This window comes from Cryptomeria japonica, chromosome 2 (genome assembly GCF_030272615.1).
Source record: "Cryptomeria japonica chromosome 2, Sugi_1.0, whole genome shotgun sequence".
Classification (NCBI taxonomy): Eukaryota; Viridiplantae; Streptophyta; class Pinopsida; order Cupressales; family Cupressaceae; genus Cryptomeria; species Cryptomeria japonica.
This window is the reverse complement of record NC_081406.1, coordinates 548,250,726-548,269,215: the sequence shown is the minus strand read 5'-3', so window position 1 is coordinate 548,269,215 and position 18,490 is coordinate 548,250,726. Positions and strand designations below refer to the sequence as shown.

The 18,490-nt window shown below is 37.7% G+C and overlaps 1 protein-coding gene across 2 annotated transcripts; it reads right to left on the bottom strand.

Moving 5' to 3' along the window:
- Positions 1-14,248: 14,248 nt before the first annotated feature.
- LOC131052350 (transcription factor MYB76) lies at positions 14,249-18,122 on the bottom strand. 2 transcript variants are annotated; one of them, XM_057987003.2, is made up of 5 exons: positions 17,490-18,122; positions 16,698-16,857; positions 16,358-16,487; positions 15,075-16,176; positions 14,249-14,642 (listed from the first exon to the last, which is right to left on the bottom strand). In XM_057987003.2, exons 2-4 carry the CDS (start codon positions 16,828-16,830, stop codon positions 15,081-15,083), a joined length of 1,359 nt encoding a protein of 452 aa, XP_057842986.1. In that variant the 5' UTR covers positions 16,831-16,857; positions 17,490-18,122; the 3' UTR covers positions 14,249-14,642; positions 15,075-15,080. The 2 variants fall into 2 exon arrangements, with proteins under 2 accessions (XP_057842986.1, XP_057842987.1); XM_057987004.2 differs by lacking the exon at positions 17,490-18,122 and adding an exon at positions 17,034-17,307.
- Positions 18,123-18,490: the final 368 nt, after the last annotated feature.

Genomic DNA, 18,490 nt, shown 5'->3' with positions numbered 1-18,490 from the left:
TGCTATATACTACATCAGTCACACATTAGTAGGGCATGAGCTCAATTATACCCCCATTGAAAGAGCATGCTTAGCACTTGTCTTTAGCATGCAAAATCTTAGACACTACATGCTTAACAACAAAACAAAACTGATTGCTAAGATCGACCCTCTCAAATACCTCTTGTCAAAAGCTACTCTCACTGGTAGAATTACTAAATGGGTCATGTTGTTAAGTGAATTTGACATTGAATATGTGGAGAAAAAATCAATCAAAGGATAGGTAATAGCAGACCAACTGGTAGACACTCCATTTCAAGGAGACCATTTGATCCTTATAGAATTTCCAGATGAATTCATAATGACTGTCACCACATCCTCCACATGGCAGTTGTTCTTTGATGGTTCTTGCACCCAATACGAATCAGGGGCAGGAATACTGTTGATCACACCTCAAGGAGATTGCATCCCAAAATCATACAAGATAGCCTTTGCATGTACCAACAACATCGTAGAATATGAAGCACTATGATTATCGGACTATGCTTGGATATCCAATGGAAGATATTGGAATTGCATGTCTATGGTGATTCCCAACTTGTCATAAAACAAGTCAATGACGAATATCAAACAAAAGATGACAAGCTTCTTCCCTATAGGAGTATGGTTGAAGATCTCAAGCAACACTTCACATTAATTAAGTTTGATCAAATTCCATGAACAAACAATAGAGATGCAGATGCAATGGCCACTATTGGCTCCCTCCTTCAGATGCCGAAACATAGTCAAAAGTGTGAGTTCTTGGTTGAGCAACTTTTCATACCAGCATATGATTTACCAGAGTCTGAAATGGTGTGCGTACTCGTTGGTCCTGAATCCCCCTGGTATCAAGAGACCTTCAATTACCTAAGAGACAACATCATACCCCCACACCACACCAAAACCTAACAACAAACCTTCATCCACCGATGTGCTCGTTAAACTATCCTTGGAGACACCCTGTTCAGAAGGCATTTTAATGGTTCCCTCCTAAGGTGTTTAGACAAACAAGAGGTTGGAAGGACACTACGTGAAGTGAACGAAGGTATCTGTGGGGCACACTCAAGTGGGATCACTTTGGCTAAAAATCTCTTGCGAACGAGATATTACTAACCTACAATGGAAGTAGATGCATATAATTATGTGAAGAAATGTATCCCTTACCAGAAACATGGCGACAAGGTCCACGCTCCATCAAAAAAATTGCAGTCGTTCATTACACCCTAGCCCTTCTCATAGTGGGGGCTCAATCTGATTGGGAAAATCCACCCTACATCCTCCAACAATCATAAATTCATTATCACCGCCACCGAATATTTCACCAAGTGGGTGGAGGCCATCCCTCTTACCTTCACCATTGGTAAGAAAATCTCTAAATTCATTATGAACTACTTCATCTATCGATATGGAATCCCTAAAGTTATCATCACAGATAACGAAAGACCATTCAAAAATTAGGATGTTAAAGATCTCTATCAAAAATTTGATATCCAACACCGCTTCTCCACTCCATATTGCCCGCAAGGTAATGGTCAAGCCGAGGCTTCTAACAAAACCTTAATCAAAATCCTCAAAAAGACAGTCAATGAAGTTGGTCGTGATTGGCACCTCCAACTCCACCCTTCTCTGTAAGCTTACCGCACCTCCATCCGCACACCCACAGGCGCCACCCCATATTCCCTTGTATTTGGCTCTGAAGTCATCCTCCCTCTTGAGATCGAGATCCCCTCCCTAAGGGTGTCGCTGTAGAATATCCTCCCAAATGAGGAATACAGAGTTGCCAGACTACAAGAGCTAGAACTGCTGAATGAAAGGTGCCTCAAGGTCTTAAACCATCTCCGGGTATATCAAAATTGCCTACACTTGAGTTACCACAAGAAGGTCAGAACCCGAGAATTTGAAGTTGGTGATCTTATCCTCATGAAAAATCAGAGAAACCTTCAAGAATGAGAGAAGAAAGGAAATTTTGAGCCTAATTGGCTTGGACCATATGTAATCACAACAAAGTATGGATCAAGGGAATATCAGTTAGCTACTCTTGAAGGAGATCCTTTGGATGATCCAATGAACATCATGCACCTGAAGAGATTCTATGCCTAGTCCTCTGAAGGTCATCAATTGTCAAAAAATTAAAAAATCAATAAAAATGCAACAACAAAAAAAACCTGAAAAAAGATAGTCACTCTAGTGAAAACTTGGTAAATAGGCGCCTTGTGAAACAAAAAAAAGAAAAAATCAGAAAAAAGTAAATAAAAAATCAATTCGTCCATTAGTGAAAACCACTTTGTGGCGTTATGGGCAAGTACCTTGGTGAAAACCTGCATGCAGGCGCCAAAGTAAATAATATGGATCCATTGTCTGTCAGATCAAACTCCTTCACCGCCCACCCATCTGATATCCATAATCACCACTATCCAATCTTCCCACCATAACATTCCCCCACTCTTGACAGAATAATCACTCGTATGATGATGAGTCTTTTCCCAAATCATGAATAAGGATCACCCCATCAAACTGACCTTTATCCCATCCAGCTGATCTTTTATCTCTCGTTCCTTGAGCTTGTGCCTCCATGTGAGCTTCATGAAATCTTGATGTTAGTCCTACATCCAGAGGTTGGTCCTCATGGTCATCTGGTCAATTGTCTAGTCAATCGCAATCTACCCCATCCTTTGCCCTAGGGATGAATCCTTCCCTCGCCTGACAGTTTAATCCTTCATCCTAATCCTACTCTTGGAAAGAGACATCAGTTGGTCATGTATGGGTGGCTTGTTTGATTTCTTGGATTTTTATTTTTGACTTGCATCTTTTGTCCTACCATTGCATCTATCTACAACTGCCCGAATCTTTCATATCTGGGTATGTTTACAATAGATGCATACTGGGGCATATTTTCATGGCATGGTGTGTTTTGGATCTCTCTTGTATGAACCGACGGCCTGGTACTAGTGTTTATCAACACTTACCTTGTAATGTACAAGAGGTATCAGTTTGTTTGAGGGTTTCCTTGCACGTATCCACAACTTTGTACCAGTGTTATTCAACACTTACATAGTTGTGTGTAAGGAATTCCTTCTTGACTGTGAGTCATTCCATGCCTTGGGTTTCTCATGGCATCCTGGTTCCTATAATCAGTGGTGCAGGTTACCTAGGGAAATATTAAACTAGGTTGGCTCTCCACATCTTTTGTGCACAACTCTCCCCATCATTCCATAAATTCCTAATTTCCCCCATCTAATAACCCCGTGGAGTCTTCAATTTTTCCCTCCTATGCTTCTATTTTTATCTAAGATCATTGTACTATTACGGGCATATTCACAAAAACATTTTCCATTACTAATTTATATTTCATTATCCATTCATTTCATTATCCACTTAGGTGGCATCATTCATTTAGATTGCACTATACATTCATTTCATTATTCATCTAGATTGCATTATCTATTCATGTAGGTTACATTATCCATTCATTTCATTGCATTATTCACTTAGATTACATTACCCATTAATCATTTCCATAAGCATTAACTACTTAGATTGCATTGCATTTATTACATTTCTCATTCATTTACATTCATCTTGCATATGTCATTTAGGTTACATTATCCATTCATATTAGATGGCATTATCCATTCATATTACAATCATTCACTTAGATTACATTCATCGTTCATCTTACATTTACATTGCATTATTCATTCATTTCGTCATTAATTTAGATCGCATTATTTACATAGCATTAATCATTTACATTGCATTATCCATGCAGGCGACATTACATTTATCATTCATTTCTTATTTAGATTGCATTTATTACTCATTTAGGTTAATTCATTATTTCAATTGCATTGTTCATTAATCATTTGCATCCACATTTATCATTACATTGCACATCACCATATCCATTATACATTAAATATCCTCATATACAACATATATACACATCAAAACATCTCAGATCATGTGCACCCACATAATCACTCTTCCTGCATCCATAACATATCATACACACATGCACATGCATCCTTCCTGTATCCATGAACATGTCAGTAATGCATCATAAGCATAGATATATAAGCATACATCCTGCATCACAAATAGGTCAGCACAATACATCCATAATCATCATCCATGCATCAAATCATAAAATAATAAATAGAGTCCATCATAATAAGATACATGTATCGCTGCCACCAAAAATCATATATAAATAGGTCAAAAGATGAATATATTTGTCATAATACAATGATCACCCCAAGGGTCAAAATATAACACATAATTCAAAATGGAGCTAACTCTTTCCACCTGTCTCCCCAGCCCCCTCATCATCGCTTCCTACTCCCCCTTCTCTAGGTGGCCTAAAACCCACCAATCCACCCGTTTGTTGGCTTTGTGTGGACCGCTAGTTGTGTGTCCTGTGAGATCGCACATTCTCAGTGTACGAGGCTGCTCGCTACTCCGCAGATACCACTTCGTGGTATAACCCTCAATAATAGACTACCTCCCAACCTGCCCTCTCTCTCTCTCTCTGTTGAATCATATCAGAATACATTTGCCCAAGCCCTATGGGGACCAACATCTGACATGATGCATACCTCCCCCCCACAGGCGTGTAGCATCTGCCTCTGCCCTGTGCACCCTTACATGCAGACCCTCCAACTCCTCATCTTGTAGTTGAAGAGAAACCTGTAATGCACCAATGGCAATCCCTAACCTAGCCTCCTCCAGTATCCGCTCCAACTCCTCCCTATCCATCCTGAGATCATCCACCTCTGTCCTCACTGTTTGGAGGCTCTCTGTCAAATCTCCCACCTCCCGCCGCAATCTCTCAGCCTCTGCCTCCAAGATTTGTCCCCTAGCTCTCTCAATCTGTAGCTCATCCTTGAGAAAGTGTAGCCTCACCCAGGTGGAATCTCTCTATTGCTGGAGTCTATTAAAATCATCCTATGACACTCCTCCCCAACCCCTGGCCCTGCACCCTATACCTATGCCTCTAGAATGTCCATAGGTATGACCTCCTCTGCCCCACCATCCCCTCCCTCAGCTGCCTCCTGTACTGTTGGTGCTTCTACCTATCCCTATCCCGCCCTAGGCTCTCTCCTCCATACCACCCTAATCCCCCTCTATTGTCTTCCAGCACCCCTCCCTGTTCTCACCAGAACCCTATCACTAGGTGCATCATCCTCTCCGCCGACTACCTCATCTACTGTCGGTTGCAGCTCATCATCCTCCAAAACTCCAGGGATAGTAAGGTGCACTAAAAAATGTCCCTCACACCAGCTCTTGTATTCTCCAATGGTCCTTGGATCCTCTCCCACTCCCCTCCGCTCATCCCAAACCAGGTATGGTGTTGTCTGGAAGTTGGTCCTCCCCTCCAATGGACTCATTGTCAGGCCCCAAAACCTCACCTCTCACGTCGTTCGAGGATATAGAGGTATGTCTCCTACTATATCCTGTACAATGCCAAACTGTATAGCCACTCTGAAAGGGGTATAATACTCCATAATGTACACAAACCTACCAAATAGCCACATTTCCACTCTGGCCTAGTATAGCTGCCAATCCCCCCTCCATATCTCACTATCCAAAAATGGCCGCTATGTGAACTGCAGAAGCTCGTAAAAAATACGACGGCAAAACCATATTGATCCTATCCGTGTAAGAGGCTCCTGTACCTGTCTATATATGATCGTCAAGCTCGCCTATCTTGTACACTTAATGGTCGTGTAACTGCAATATGCTCTCAAGCCCATATGTGAAGAAGAGTCACCCCTGCAGATAGGCTGACATACTCCCGGTATACTACAAGATGCATATCATGGTACAACTAAGCCAACATCGCGACTCCCCAAACATACTCCACACAATCATGAATCATGTAATATACATATTTGCTCCATCCAATGGGAAACCCATGTCTTCCCAGATCAGGCATGATCCATCCGCTTAGAAACCCACATATCACGAGTACCAGACAAGGAATGTGTCGGATACCCATTGCCTTGCCCAAATGTATCCTTCCTGTCCAACATCGATAGTGCATCATACTCACAAACCTCTCAGAGGTAGAAATTTGTTGCATCTAACCGGTACTTTGGGATCATGCCGTGAATGGGGATCTTCAAGATCCTTTATACATCTGGTAAAGTCACTGTCACCTTGCTGATACGTAGGTGGAAGGTGTTATACCTACTATCCCATCTCTCTACTAAGGTTGTCATCATCGCAGTGTGAGCTCGAATCCTCGGCCACTAATTGATGAAATGCAATCCCACAACATCTAGGATCTCCATCTCATCTGACCACAACTGCCGATATAGTCTCATGGTCGCTGCCCAGTGCTCCCTTGATGCCAATGGTCCCAAATCCGCCTGCATCCACGCAACCCACTTCGTCATCCCATGTTCTTGGTCGTATCCTATCCCTGATGCATCTTATGACTTCCCCCCAAGCTAGATTCTATAATTAATTGCCCATTTCCTTATCCCCTAGCACACGTGTTGATTTACTTAGCGCTCGCACCACACTTGTAGCGCTCATGCTATACTACAAGTGCACGCACTAGAAGAATCTGATACTAGGACCCCTAACCAAATTGGTGCGAGCGCACGCACCGCGCTACCTTTCCCCCTCCCTGGCCTAACCCTAACCTACCCTAGCGTGAACACTCACGCCGTGCTACCCTTCACCAACCCTAAACCTAACCCTGATTGTCCCTAGAGCAAGCGCCCGTGCCAAATGCGATTGCTCGCCCCAAAACCCCCTGCTCTCCCCTTTGACCCATGAGCGCTTGCACTACCCTAGAGGTACGTGTGCTGAAACAACGATCAATGTATTGGCCTCGTTAGATTTCTAAGCCCTAATTCTAGCCTAAATCTACAAAATCACAAAGAAGGCTAGTCATACATACTAGTGGTCCATAGACCCCAGGTCTGTCGTACTGGCGAACCCTCTCGGTGCGGTGCTCACGTGTCAGAATGTGATCCATCTCTCCTTCTCTTCTTCCAGGCCCTAAAATGTTCCAATGCTTATGTGTGACAATGACCCTTCATTGGGCCGTGTGTGGCTTATATGGACCCCCTTGTGGGCCCACTCCCTTCGTGTTCTCCCTTCTTCTATCTCCTCTTCTATTTTCTCAATCCCCACTATCTTTCTTTCTCATTCACTCATCACCCCTTCTGCTTTCTTCTTCTTTTTGAGAATTTTCCACCAACTTTCCAAAAAATTACAAAAAAATTCTTGAGGGGGCATACACCACCCACACTTCGTGCTGGGGCATCCTTCTTCTTCTATCTTTTACCCATTGCCAAATTTGTCACTGCATAAAAGAGGGAAAAAATGTAGACACTTAAATTAATTATTTTAATTTATTTATTTAATTTCCTCGCATAATTAATTTATTAATTATGCCAATCCCTATTCTTTCTCAATATTAATTAAATATAATTAATATTGTCACTATAGTCTAGTGAAATCAATCTACCTTTATTCTTCTAAAATCCCTAAAATTAATTCTCTCCAAATTCCTCCTTTTAATTAGTTAATCTCAATTAATTAATTGATCCAGGTGATTCCTACAAATCACCTTTTCGTAATCCATCATTAACCTAATTAATTCCTTTTAGAAGCACCCCTAATCCCACTTATCATTATTCTTCTAATTTTTAATTCCCTCCACTCTTTCTCTCTCCTAGTCAAATCCTCCTACAAATCCCATTTGTCCTAATCCCACCTAATCATTCTTCTAATTCCTCTCCTAATGAGTTGCTAGTGGCTAATCCTCATGATTAGCCACAAAGTCAAGTCATTGTCCCCTCACTCACCCACATTCCTTAAATGCCCTTTTCCTAGGTGAATGTGAGATTTTTAATTCCTTCCTCTAGGTATCCCTTCACCCAAGGAATTTTTAATTACTTTCTATTCCTCCAATCCCTATGAGCATTCTTTTAAGGAATTTTTAATTCCTTCTCCTCATCACTCAAGGAATATTTTATTCCTTTTCTCTTCCCTAGGTGCATTGGGAAGCCTACCCAATGAACCTTGAGGAGTGTGGAGACAAGACATGTCTTCAAGGCATATCTCTTGGACTCCACACTTGTCTTGTCATCTCCCCTTGGGCCATGTGTGGGCTCACATGCAATCCTGACCCTAAATCTTGGATCAATCCTAGGCCTTCATTTCCTCCCCTCTTCTCCTATAAATTGGAGGCTCCACTCCTTCATAAGACATCTCCAAGTTATCCAAGTTTATGTTGTCGATTTGAGCCTAGAAAACCATCCAAGTATCCAAACTCTAGCCAAATTTTCATTGACCTATCACTTAGCCAATTTCCCATCCATTCCATCTCACCATCCAATATCTTGTGCACAATGTTGGAGAGCCAACTACATAAAAAAAAGGAGCACATCCAATCAAGTTGAAGACAAGGGTGCAAGTTCAACCTCCTCAAGCTCAATCCGAAAGAGAAGGAGGAGATACAAGGTATAATAGTCTTTTAATATTTTAATGTTTTATTGTTCATTTCATTGCATTGGATCATTATTTCCTCTTTCCATCTTTTTCCCTCTTCAACATACACACACATACATACATACACACACATAAACACATATACAAACACACACACACATATGCACACAATGCGTGCACATGCATATACAAACATACATGTATACACATACACAGACATACAAATGTACTCATACACACATGCATGCATACACACACATAAGCACATACATGTACATATATACATATATAGAAACACATATACATAAATTTTTTGTAGCCATTTAGATCAAACATCGTAAACAAGAAGGCACAATGATCATTAAAACTAGTGATACTATAAAAATTAACGTGACCAATGTATATGTTCAGAGGCCAAATTCAGCCCAATTTTCATGGGTCTAAACACAATCGAAAACACATCAAACACTTTCTTATCCTAAGGTCAATGTTCTCTTGGTGGTAACTTCAGCCCACAACTTGGAATCTCCGTCAACTCAAGTGTTGGGACACCTTGAGGGGTGTATTCACTAATTTTGCCTTTTTCATGAGCGAACAACTAGGGGCCTCTAGGACTGGAAGGATGAACCTATCACCCTCTCCCTAGAAAGTTACAAGTAGTTTATGCTAAGATGAGGATTTATGTCTCATCCCATGGGAGCCTTATGGTGAGTGTCTTGGGGGGAAACTATCTATCCCCTTGCACTGAAGCTATTGCAATGTTTGGATAAAAAAAGGTTGGGCCACTACTCCAAGGTGTTTAGTGGGGGAACTTCTATCGAACTTGGTGTCTACCCATGCGATGGAAGCTCATTCAAGAACCCACTCCTTGTTCTCCACACAAGTGTGTACACATAGTGCAGATATTAGGGAGTATCGTCGGTGTAGATACACGTCACCAAGGCGTCGTGACTTTCACCTAACGTATTAATTTATATAGTGCACAGAAGAAAGTACCGCCTGGGTCGTTCCCCTCTCACCGTACTTTGGGCTTCTCAGGAGGGAAGGCCCTTCTACCTAAAAATAAGATGATAACAATTTCTCTTAGACCCAATGCCCAATGGAAGACGAGGGGAGTTCAAATACTTTTGTTATCATCTCTAGGGTTCTATCTAAATGCAAAGCATGCCAAAGGCATAAAACACCTTAAACAAGTTAATTAACCCCAAAATGGAATAAAGATGTGAGCCTAATTAAACTAGAAAGAAAAAACAAACAGACATGTAGACAAACTTTCTAATAGTATTTGAATGAAAAATGGGTAAAAACTCAAATTATAGATGTAATTTAAATATTAAAATATTAATAAATTAAAATTAACATAAAAATATTAAATTGAATAAAAAATACCTTGTAAAAGTCATCAACAATACGACCAAATGGTCATCAAATTGACCTTGATAACCTAGCTAGTTGACTTCTCAAATAAAACAAAAACAAAAAAAAAAATCTAATTTTGCCCCATGGTCGGATGGGGGACCAAGTTTGGCGAGAAGTTGCATTTTTACCAGATTGAACCTCTGGCCAATTTTTCATCACAAAAATGAAAAATACCCTTTTGCAGAGCTTGAAGTCACGAATCCAGTCATATAGTTTTTTACTATTTTGATAATTTTTAATATTTTTTACTAATTAAACATTGCGAGTAGATTTTTAATGTTAAAAAAGAGGCTGATTAGAAATAAAAAAAAAATATTAAATGAAATTACAAAACAAATTAAAATTATTTTACACTAGATGAGAGAATCTTCTCGAAAAGGATTTTTTTTTTGTATAATGATATATTTAGTAGTTAAAAGATGATGCCGAACGAAAACTGTCAAATTTAACTATGTTGGACTTCAAAATATTATAACAAGAAAAATATACATCAAAATTAAAAAAAATAAAAATTAACACTGCATATATATGTTCTCTATTTGGAAAAAAAAATCCGAAAAAAATAAGTCCATTTTCAGTTTTTTTGGTGGCGCCGACGAGAACCCCTAATTTTCAACATTTTTCAACAATGAAAATTTGTCTTTGAATTTATTAAAAAAATATTAATTTTTTTCCTAAATTTTTTAAAAAATAACAGACATAAATTTCATTAATAATTATACATTTGATCAGTTTACATCAATTTAGAAATGTCACTTTTACGCGGTTGAAGTTAAACAGTTTTAGTTTTGTTGGTCGGTGCCTTTATAAAAGTGTGACACAGGTTTGTGCTTTTTCCCGGACATGAAAAATAAAAATTGTCGAGATAAAAAAAATGGACAACAAGTCTCAACTTACCACTTGGAAGCTCCTCTATCTCAAGCTACCCATTGGTAGGTGGCTTTTCTTCCTCAATTACTCACGTTCCTTTCCTCTTTAGTCATGAAAGAAAAACCATTAAACATATCTTTTGATTATGTCGATATTCATGCCTCCTATGGTTCACCATCTCCACCGCACTCCCCACCATCTTCCGCCATTAAAGGGCTTGGAATTCCACCTTGCTTTCCCTATTATTGCCACATTTAATAATTTTTTTAATCCATGTAAATAAATCTCAAGTTTTTGTGGAAACTTTAATGCCCAATTAGTTTCTCTTCTACATTTTTCCCTTTCAAAATTTAACTTCAAATTCTTCTTGATGTGCTTTTCATGTAGATGAAAACTCACTCCAAGCTCATCAAGGAAGACCTCCTATCCCTAAAGGAACTCTCCTTTGAAATCACTAATACCCAAGCTCAATTAGTCATGATTTATTACAAGAATAATATGCATAATGCTTGATTGCACTCATTGCACCAAAGCACTCTAATACTCTTCATTCTTGGTGACCCTCCCACAATGAAGGGTTAATAAACCATGTGAACCATAATTACATAAAAAACATCTAGGCTATTGTTGACTAGTTGGTTGGGCACGAGGACCTTACTACTTAATAGTCAATTGTCATTGAATTCAAATGGTAGATACTTTAGGCCATTTGTGGGTATCCCAATTTTTCTCTCCAAAGAACGTATGTATCCTACTATATGTAAGCGATTGCAATAGTGACTTTTTTGTCATATCTATACCTCTTTTACTCTCTTGAGAAATTTCTCTAGCTTTGTATCTAACTAATTTTATTAAAAAATTCAATTTATTCCAATTTTAAAAAGTTCATTTTATTAATCAAGTGGTTTGTGGAGGATACATACCAATTGTACAAATAATTGATTGAGTGAATGATTTGGTCAACAAACATACCTTTTATGCTCCTCACAACAATGCCATGTAAATTCAAGCAAGCTTTTCTTTTCATCACGTTACTAGTTTTGTTGGAATCCTAGTGCTTACTTTTACTTAATTTTCTTTAGTTGAATCTATATATATATTAATACTTGAATCAAATGCTTTTTGGTGAAAATATTATGTGAGAATTTTATATCAATAATTTCTGGATCATATTTCATAATTCATCATTAAGAAAAGAAAAACTCGCACTATAAAAATGTTGCATACATAATTAATCATATTCATTGTGGTTCAATTGTACTGACGTGTACCTAATTTTGTCCGCATTCATAAAATATCGTATGCGTTTTCAATATCTCATCTCTTTTATTCATAAGATTTCCTTATATGACTTAATTTTACTAAACTTTTTATAACTATTTAAAATATAAAAACAAGATGACATACATATATCTACAACAAAAATCACAACAATTTATTTGATAACTATACCAAACACCTTTATACAAACTTTAATAGCTAATATTATATTTAACCTTTGTGAAAAGTATATCTTGAGCTTACTCATGTTAGAAATAATGATTATTTGACCATAAGTCTCATTTGTAGATGATTAGGTGGTAGAAAACATCCTTCATCGGTTAGTCAATTGCTTGTAAGAAAAGTAAGAAATTTACCTAACAAGAAAGGATTTTGAGCTTTTGATATCTTATTACACGTATCCAACTTGGCTACCATAATAGCTTGTAATGGAATTCAGAAATATATGATGGGCGTTTGACATTTTGTGTCCTATATTTTGTTTTGTTATTATCTCACTCACTATATTCTTTTTCAAGATGTAAAGTAAATTCGCATGTCCATCTCATGAGAAGGTCGCTTTCTATTGCTAATCAAACACACTCAACATTTAATTAGGAAGAAAACAATATAATATAGAGTGGGTAAGTAAAAAGTCACATAGAGAAGGTAAGGGAAGGTCAACTCTAATGGATTTTCCTCCTTTACTTTTCTCATCTTCACAAAACGTACACAGATATATAAAGCATATTTTAACTTCACTATCATTTGTGTTTCTTAGCCTAGAAAATATCAATATTAAATGTTTATATTTTAGCTAATTTTTTATTGGAGAAATAATTGGATTAGATAGATATTGTCATTTTTGTTCTTAAAGTGGATTATGATATTATGGTAGAAGTTAACGTCGATATTAGCTAGATATCATTATCTTTGGTTTTATAATAGATTACGACATTGCGATAGAAGTTAATGAGAATGAATAGGTATCGTTATCTTTGCTATTATAGCAGATTATGATATTACGATAGAAGTTAATGTTCATTTGACTGTTGTGACTCAATCTTAGCGAATCTAATCTATTTGTATCTTTGTTATTATAGTAGATTATGATATTACAATATAAGTTAATGAATTTGACTTAAAAATTATGTTGTAATTGAATCCATCAAATCTAGTCTAATTATATCTCCATCATATTTAACCTTAGATATATAACATAACTAAAGTTTATTAGATTATCCTTACTAATTGAATTTCAATCCTTTAAACAAAATGACAATCTAATGTATAGAAACTTTGTATCGAAATTGCTTTCTTAATTTAAATTAAAAACAAATTGAAAGTTGCTTATTTTTATATTAGACATAGTTAATTTATTATTATTTTCCCTCCCCTTCTCTTGGAAAGCATCACAATCTGTGGGGACATACAAGAATTCTATACTCAAACAAGAACCACTACAATATGGAAAAGATATGGGCTACCTTTTCCTGAAATGATTGATTTCTAAATAATGTTTTGAGGTGAGTGGCTTTCAAACTGTTCTCAGGACAATTATTATGCAATGACAGGATTTTGGCTCCTTAAACTTTGCCATGACTGTAATTTCTTTCTGTATATGGCTTTGATCAGGTCTAAGTTAGAGATTTCAATGTAAAACGAGATCACGATTATCGAATGTAATTCAATAAATAAATCGATATAGAAATCCATGTAGCGAGAGAGATTATGATTATTAAATGTGAGTCGAAATATTGATATAAAATTTGTAAAGAAACATTCAACTAATATGAAAAGAGATTACAATTATTGAATGTTATTTGAAATGTTCATATATAAAAATCAATGTAAAAAGAAATTATGATTATTGAATATGATTTAAAATATTGATATAAAATTCGTAAAGAAACATTCAACCTATTATTAGTTTATCAACTTAGAAAAGCCATTTTCTAATCCATATACTTCCCTTTTCACGTGTTCTATAATGGAAAATGACCTCAATTAAAAATTATTTGCAGTCATCTTCAATTGGGTCCGCAGAAAAATGTGTAGAAAAGAAAGTAATATCATGGGGTGCTGCTGAATCATTTGGTAGTTTAGTCGTCATAATAAGTGGCGACAATGATGTTAATTAGATAGAATTATGTTTCGACGTAGCAGTAGACATTCAAATGAAGAAATTTACTAGAAAGAAAACGATAGTATATGAAGCCCCACAAAAGGTTTAATGGCTGCCATACAAATTGAGTCCTTGACTGTTAGGTTACATAGCAGGCAGTTTTAACACGCAATTTAATGGTATATTTGAATATGCACCGCACCAAAACACAACTGTTCATTAATATACAGCAATAAATAGCATAGGAAAATCCATCTGCCTGAAAGCTAAGTAACAAACATAGACTCAATTATTGCGTTTATGACAGAAGTGAAGACCAGAATCCATGGATACACTATCAAGTGTTCAATCAAACTGTAACTTTTGTACACTGGCCAAACCCAATAAAAATTCCCTTGGAATTCTGTATGTACATACGTACACATTGCGAAGACTACACATTGCTAAGACTGATGATTGCCACACTCCCCACGACCAACCACTGCACACAAATTACAACATTGCAGGTCATGATGAATATAAACAACTTAATGGGAATGATATTAATCTAAAACATAAAATCTGAAAGAAATTTTCTATTATTGTTGCTGTTTCTGGATTTGACTGTGTGAGATTTAGAGCATGAGATTTTCAGCATCATTGTTTTGGATCACACTTTATGATCTGTCATCAAGATGTTTGAGAGCATAAGAAGATGGAAATTTCATTGTGTGAGATTTTTAGCATCAATGTTTTGGATCACACTCATGAACCATCATCAAAATGTTAGAAAGCATACAAAGATGGAAATCTCACACAATAAAATTCAAAAACAGCAGCATTAATCTCGTGAATAAGAAGATGAAAATCTCATGCAATCAAATCTAGAAACAGCAACGTTAATCTCATAGATTATAGAAATCTAAAAACAAACCTTTTATTATTGATGCTGTCTGATGATATATTCAGGCCCTGGTGGGGTAGTGTCTACTAGCTTCAACATGTTGCTCCAGTAGTCTTTGCCATCTTCGGTATTTAAATCTGACCATGTGGGAGTCCCTGATATTGCCTTGGGGTTGTTGGAATTTTCTGTGAAGTCAAGGAGGAGCTCTGGTGGAATTGAACCTGCATAGCCATGAGGAGAAGAGGTGGTGCTATTGAAAGTATTTGATCTTGGTGAGCCTGTTGCAGATATCAGTGGTGGAAGTGAATTGGACTTATGATCTGGCCATACCAAACTAGTATTAGCATTATGGCTAGGCATTTCAGATTTGGGATTGGGTAGCAAATTATTGCTGTATTCATCATGATAGGAGACCTTGACCATCCTCAGTTTGTGATCCTCTTCAGGCTTTAGACTGTTCTCAGTGGTAAACACAGTGCTATGTGGATTGAGGCTCTCGTCAGTTAAGCATGAATCACTTGGAGGAGCAATGGCAGCTTGATCCATGGTTGGATAAGTGCAGCCAAGAGCCAAAGAACACATATTGTCTAAGAAGCGAGGTACAGTGCCCTGTTGATCTTGCTGCAGTGATAAGCAACCATCCATGTTTGAATTGGGATCTGGCATACTATAGCTTCTTGAGCATTGGCTAGCTTGAGCTGCTTGGGCCAAATGCTGGTCTAAATTCTGGGCACCGTAGGCCATTGATCCTGCAAGTTGCTGCTGCTGCTGCTGTTGGGCCCAGAAAGTTGCTGCTGCTGCAGTTGCATCTTCGAATTGGCATGCAGACCTGAGCAGATTAAGGTCTAGGTTGACGTTCCCATTTTCAGAGCCAGGCACACTGGATGATCTGTAAGCTGCAAGGCTTAAGTAGTGTCTAGCAAGTCTTGCCTCAGCCTCAAGCCTTGCACTCTCCCATGGATTCAGAGAAGCAAAATATGAAGCAAATGAAGGAGGAAAAAGATCTGTCCGTGGCCTGTGGGTCATGGGATCAATACCCATTTGGAGCAGCCGTTTCTTCAAATGGGTGTTCCAGTAGTTCTTGATCTCGTTATCAGTTCTTCCAGGCAGGTGAGCAGCTATAGCAGACCACCTGAAAAATTTCGTTTTATCACAAGAGTTATAAAAGAATAAAACTAAGGTCTTCAAACATGAAAATAAGAGTTATACAAAAAGAAACTAAGGTCTTGAAACATGAAATGAAGAGTTATAAATAAAAGAAAACTAAGGCCATGAAACATGAAATGAATTGGACAGGTTTTTGATGAAATTACTTGTTTCCTAACATAGCATGGAGGTGCAGTATAGTCTGCTCCTCTTCAAACGAGAATTTCCCACGTTTTATATCTGGTCTCAAGTAGTTTGTCCAACGAAGCCTGCAGCTCTTTCCACACCTAAGCAATCCTGCATCATGAAAAGTTTTATATGTTATCTGATGATACATCTAGAACATACTACGTTTTATATGTTATCTGATGATGCATCAATAAAAGTTTTACATGTTATCATGTTGAGTTCTTTTCTCAATCAGCTTTGCCTCTTTTGTGGGCAGTTCATCATTGGTTCAGGTGTGGTTTATTTCTAACAGACGTTAATTATTAGATGTCTTATTACCTGCGTGTTTAGGCAATGCGCGCCAACTGCCATGACCATGCTTCTGTATGTATTGGATAAGTTTCTCATCCTCCTCAGGTGTCCAAGGCCCCTTCTTCAGCCCATTCTCATCGCAACAAGGACTTCTCCCCATGTCTTATCTCTGCAATTATGATCGTGTCTACACAAACCAAAACAAAACAAAACCATTTTAGCCCTAATTAATATCAAGCAGTCAAATTCTGTGTCTCCTGCCCCAAAATAACAACTAGAGAAATTCAAAAATTGTAGGAAAAACCAATTGGCTTCTCGGCCTAGTTGGGTACATTAAATAACGGCTAGTTTACAGTTTACAACCTTATCTGTATCATAATTGGGCAAAAGGGTATGTTCCAGGTTTCGTACATAGCACTGCACTCATTAAACCCATCATAAATGTGTGTAGCAAATTTTCTAACGTAAAATAGAAAAACCCAAATCACTCATCTTCCTATAGACTGTACTCTGAGGAGAATCTAGTCTCTTCATTGGACATACAAACTCTTAATTTACTCATTCTTCTGTTGTGGGTTTCTTATTCCTGTCTCTCATAGACGCCAAAGCATCAGGCACACTATTCCTTAGTAAACACAAAACTTGTTTTGTATAACAAAAAGCCCAAGGAGTTTCATGACAGCACTCAAACAAAAACGAAGAAGACCATAAATTTCTTTTTGAGAACTCAATAATTGGCCAATTGGGTATTCAAGTACAATACAAGCTACTACGTACAATGACAAGACTTGATCAATTAGAATAAGAATTGTATTATACCTGGTCCACAGTATCTCTGGAGCAAAATTGTGGACTCAAAGATCTACAGAAGTCCAGCTGAGACTCATATCTCAGACAAGCAAAGACAGTTAGTGCAGTGCACCACTATGACTGAAAGTAAAAAGAGTGGCCCTTTTTTCTTGTTTGTGCAATGAGATACAAGGGATGATTATGAAGGAGCAAAAGCATTTGAGCTCTTGTCACTAAATCATCCTTGTTATAATGGCAAAGCTTGGAAGAGTTATATAGTGAGAAGAATAAGCTGACGATAGGCAGGAGGGTTGTTGTTGGCGGGAACTTACCAACTGTGCGTGTCTGTTAGGGTTAGGGTTATGTCTTGAGAAAATATAGTTACTATAATATTAGTGCCGTCGACTTTTGCCATCGTTCTCCTTATTACATGGGCATTCTGAGGTCACCATGTTTTTTTTTCTTTCCCTGCCACCAGACAAAAAACAATAGGAAAGGGGGAAAAAACTAGTTAGAAAATTGAAGTAAAGGGAGTAAGAATGTTGAACACGCAAATATCAGTTTCTGCTTTGAAACTTCCCTTACAAACTTAGCAGTTCACGCAAAAGCAGAATAAGAAAAAGCAAACCCAAGTAGGGATCCATAATGTTTTATTAATATCCTTACGCTTCCTTCCTCTCACCAACGCCATTGGCGACTCTCGCATCATTGCCTACACAATCCAGGAAGGATATCTCACTTCATAGACCCTTTTGGCCCCACGTAGTCCCCAGCATCAGGATTTTTTTTCTATCTCACACTCATTTTTTCACTAAATACAGGTTTGATATGCTCTTACATCATATGTTAATGATTGCAAAGAAAGTTAAAAAAAGGTTACCTACTTGGAGAATTAACTATAGAGGCTCAGATTTTCTGCCATTTCTTTTGTGGGTATTGTTTATATGCATTCCAAATTCCCTGGAATCAATCTATGCCTTCCATGTCAGGATTCTTGAGCCAATTTTATAGGTCTTATCCTTAAAGTATGT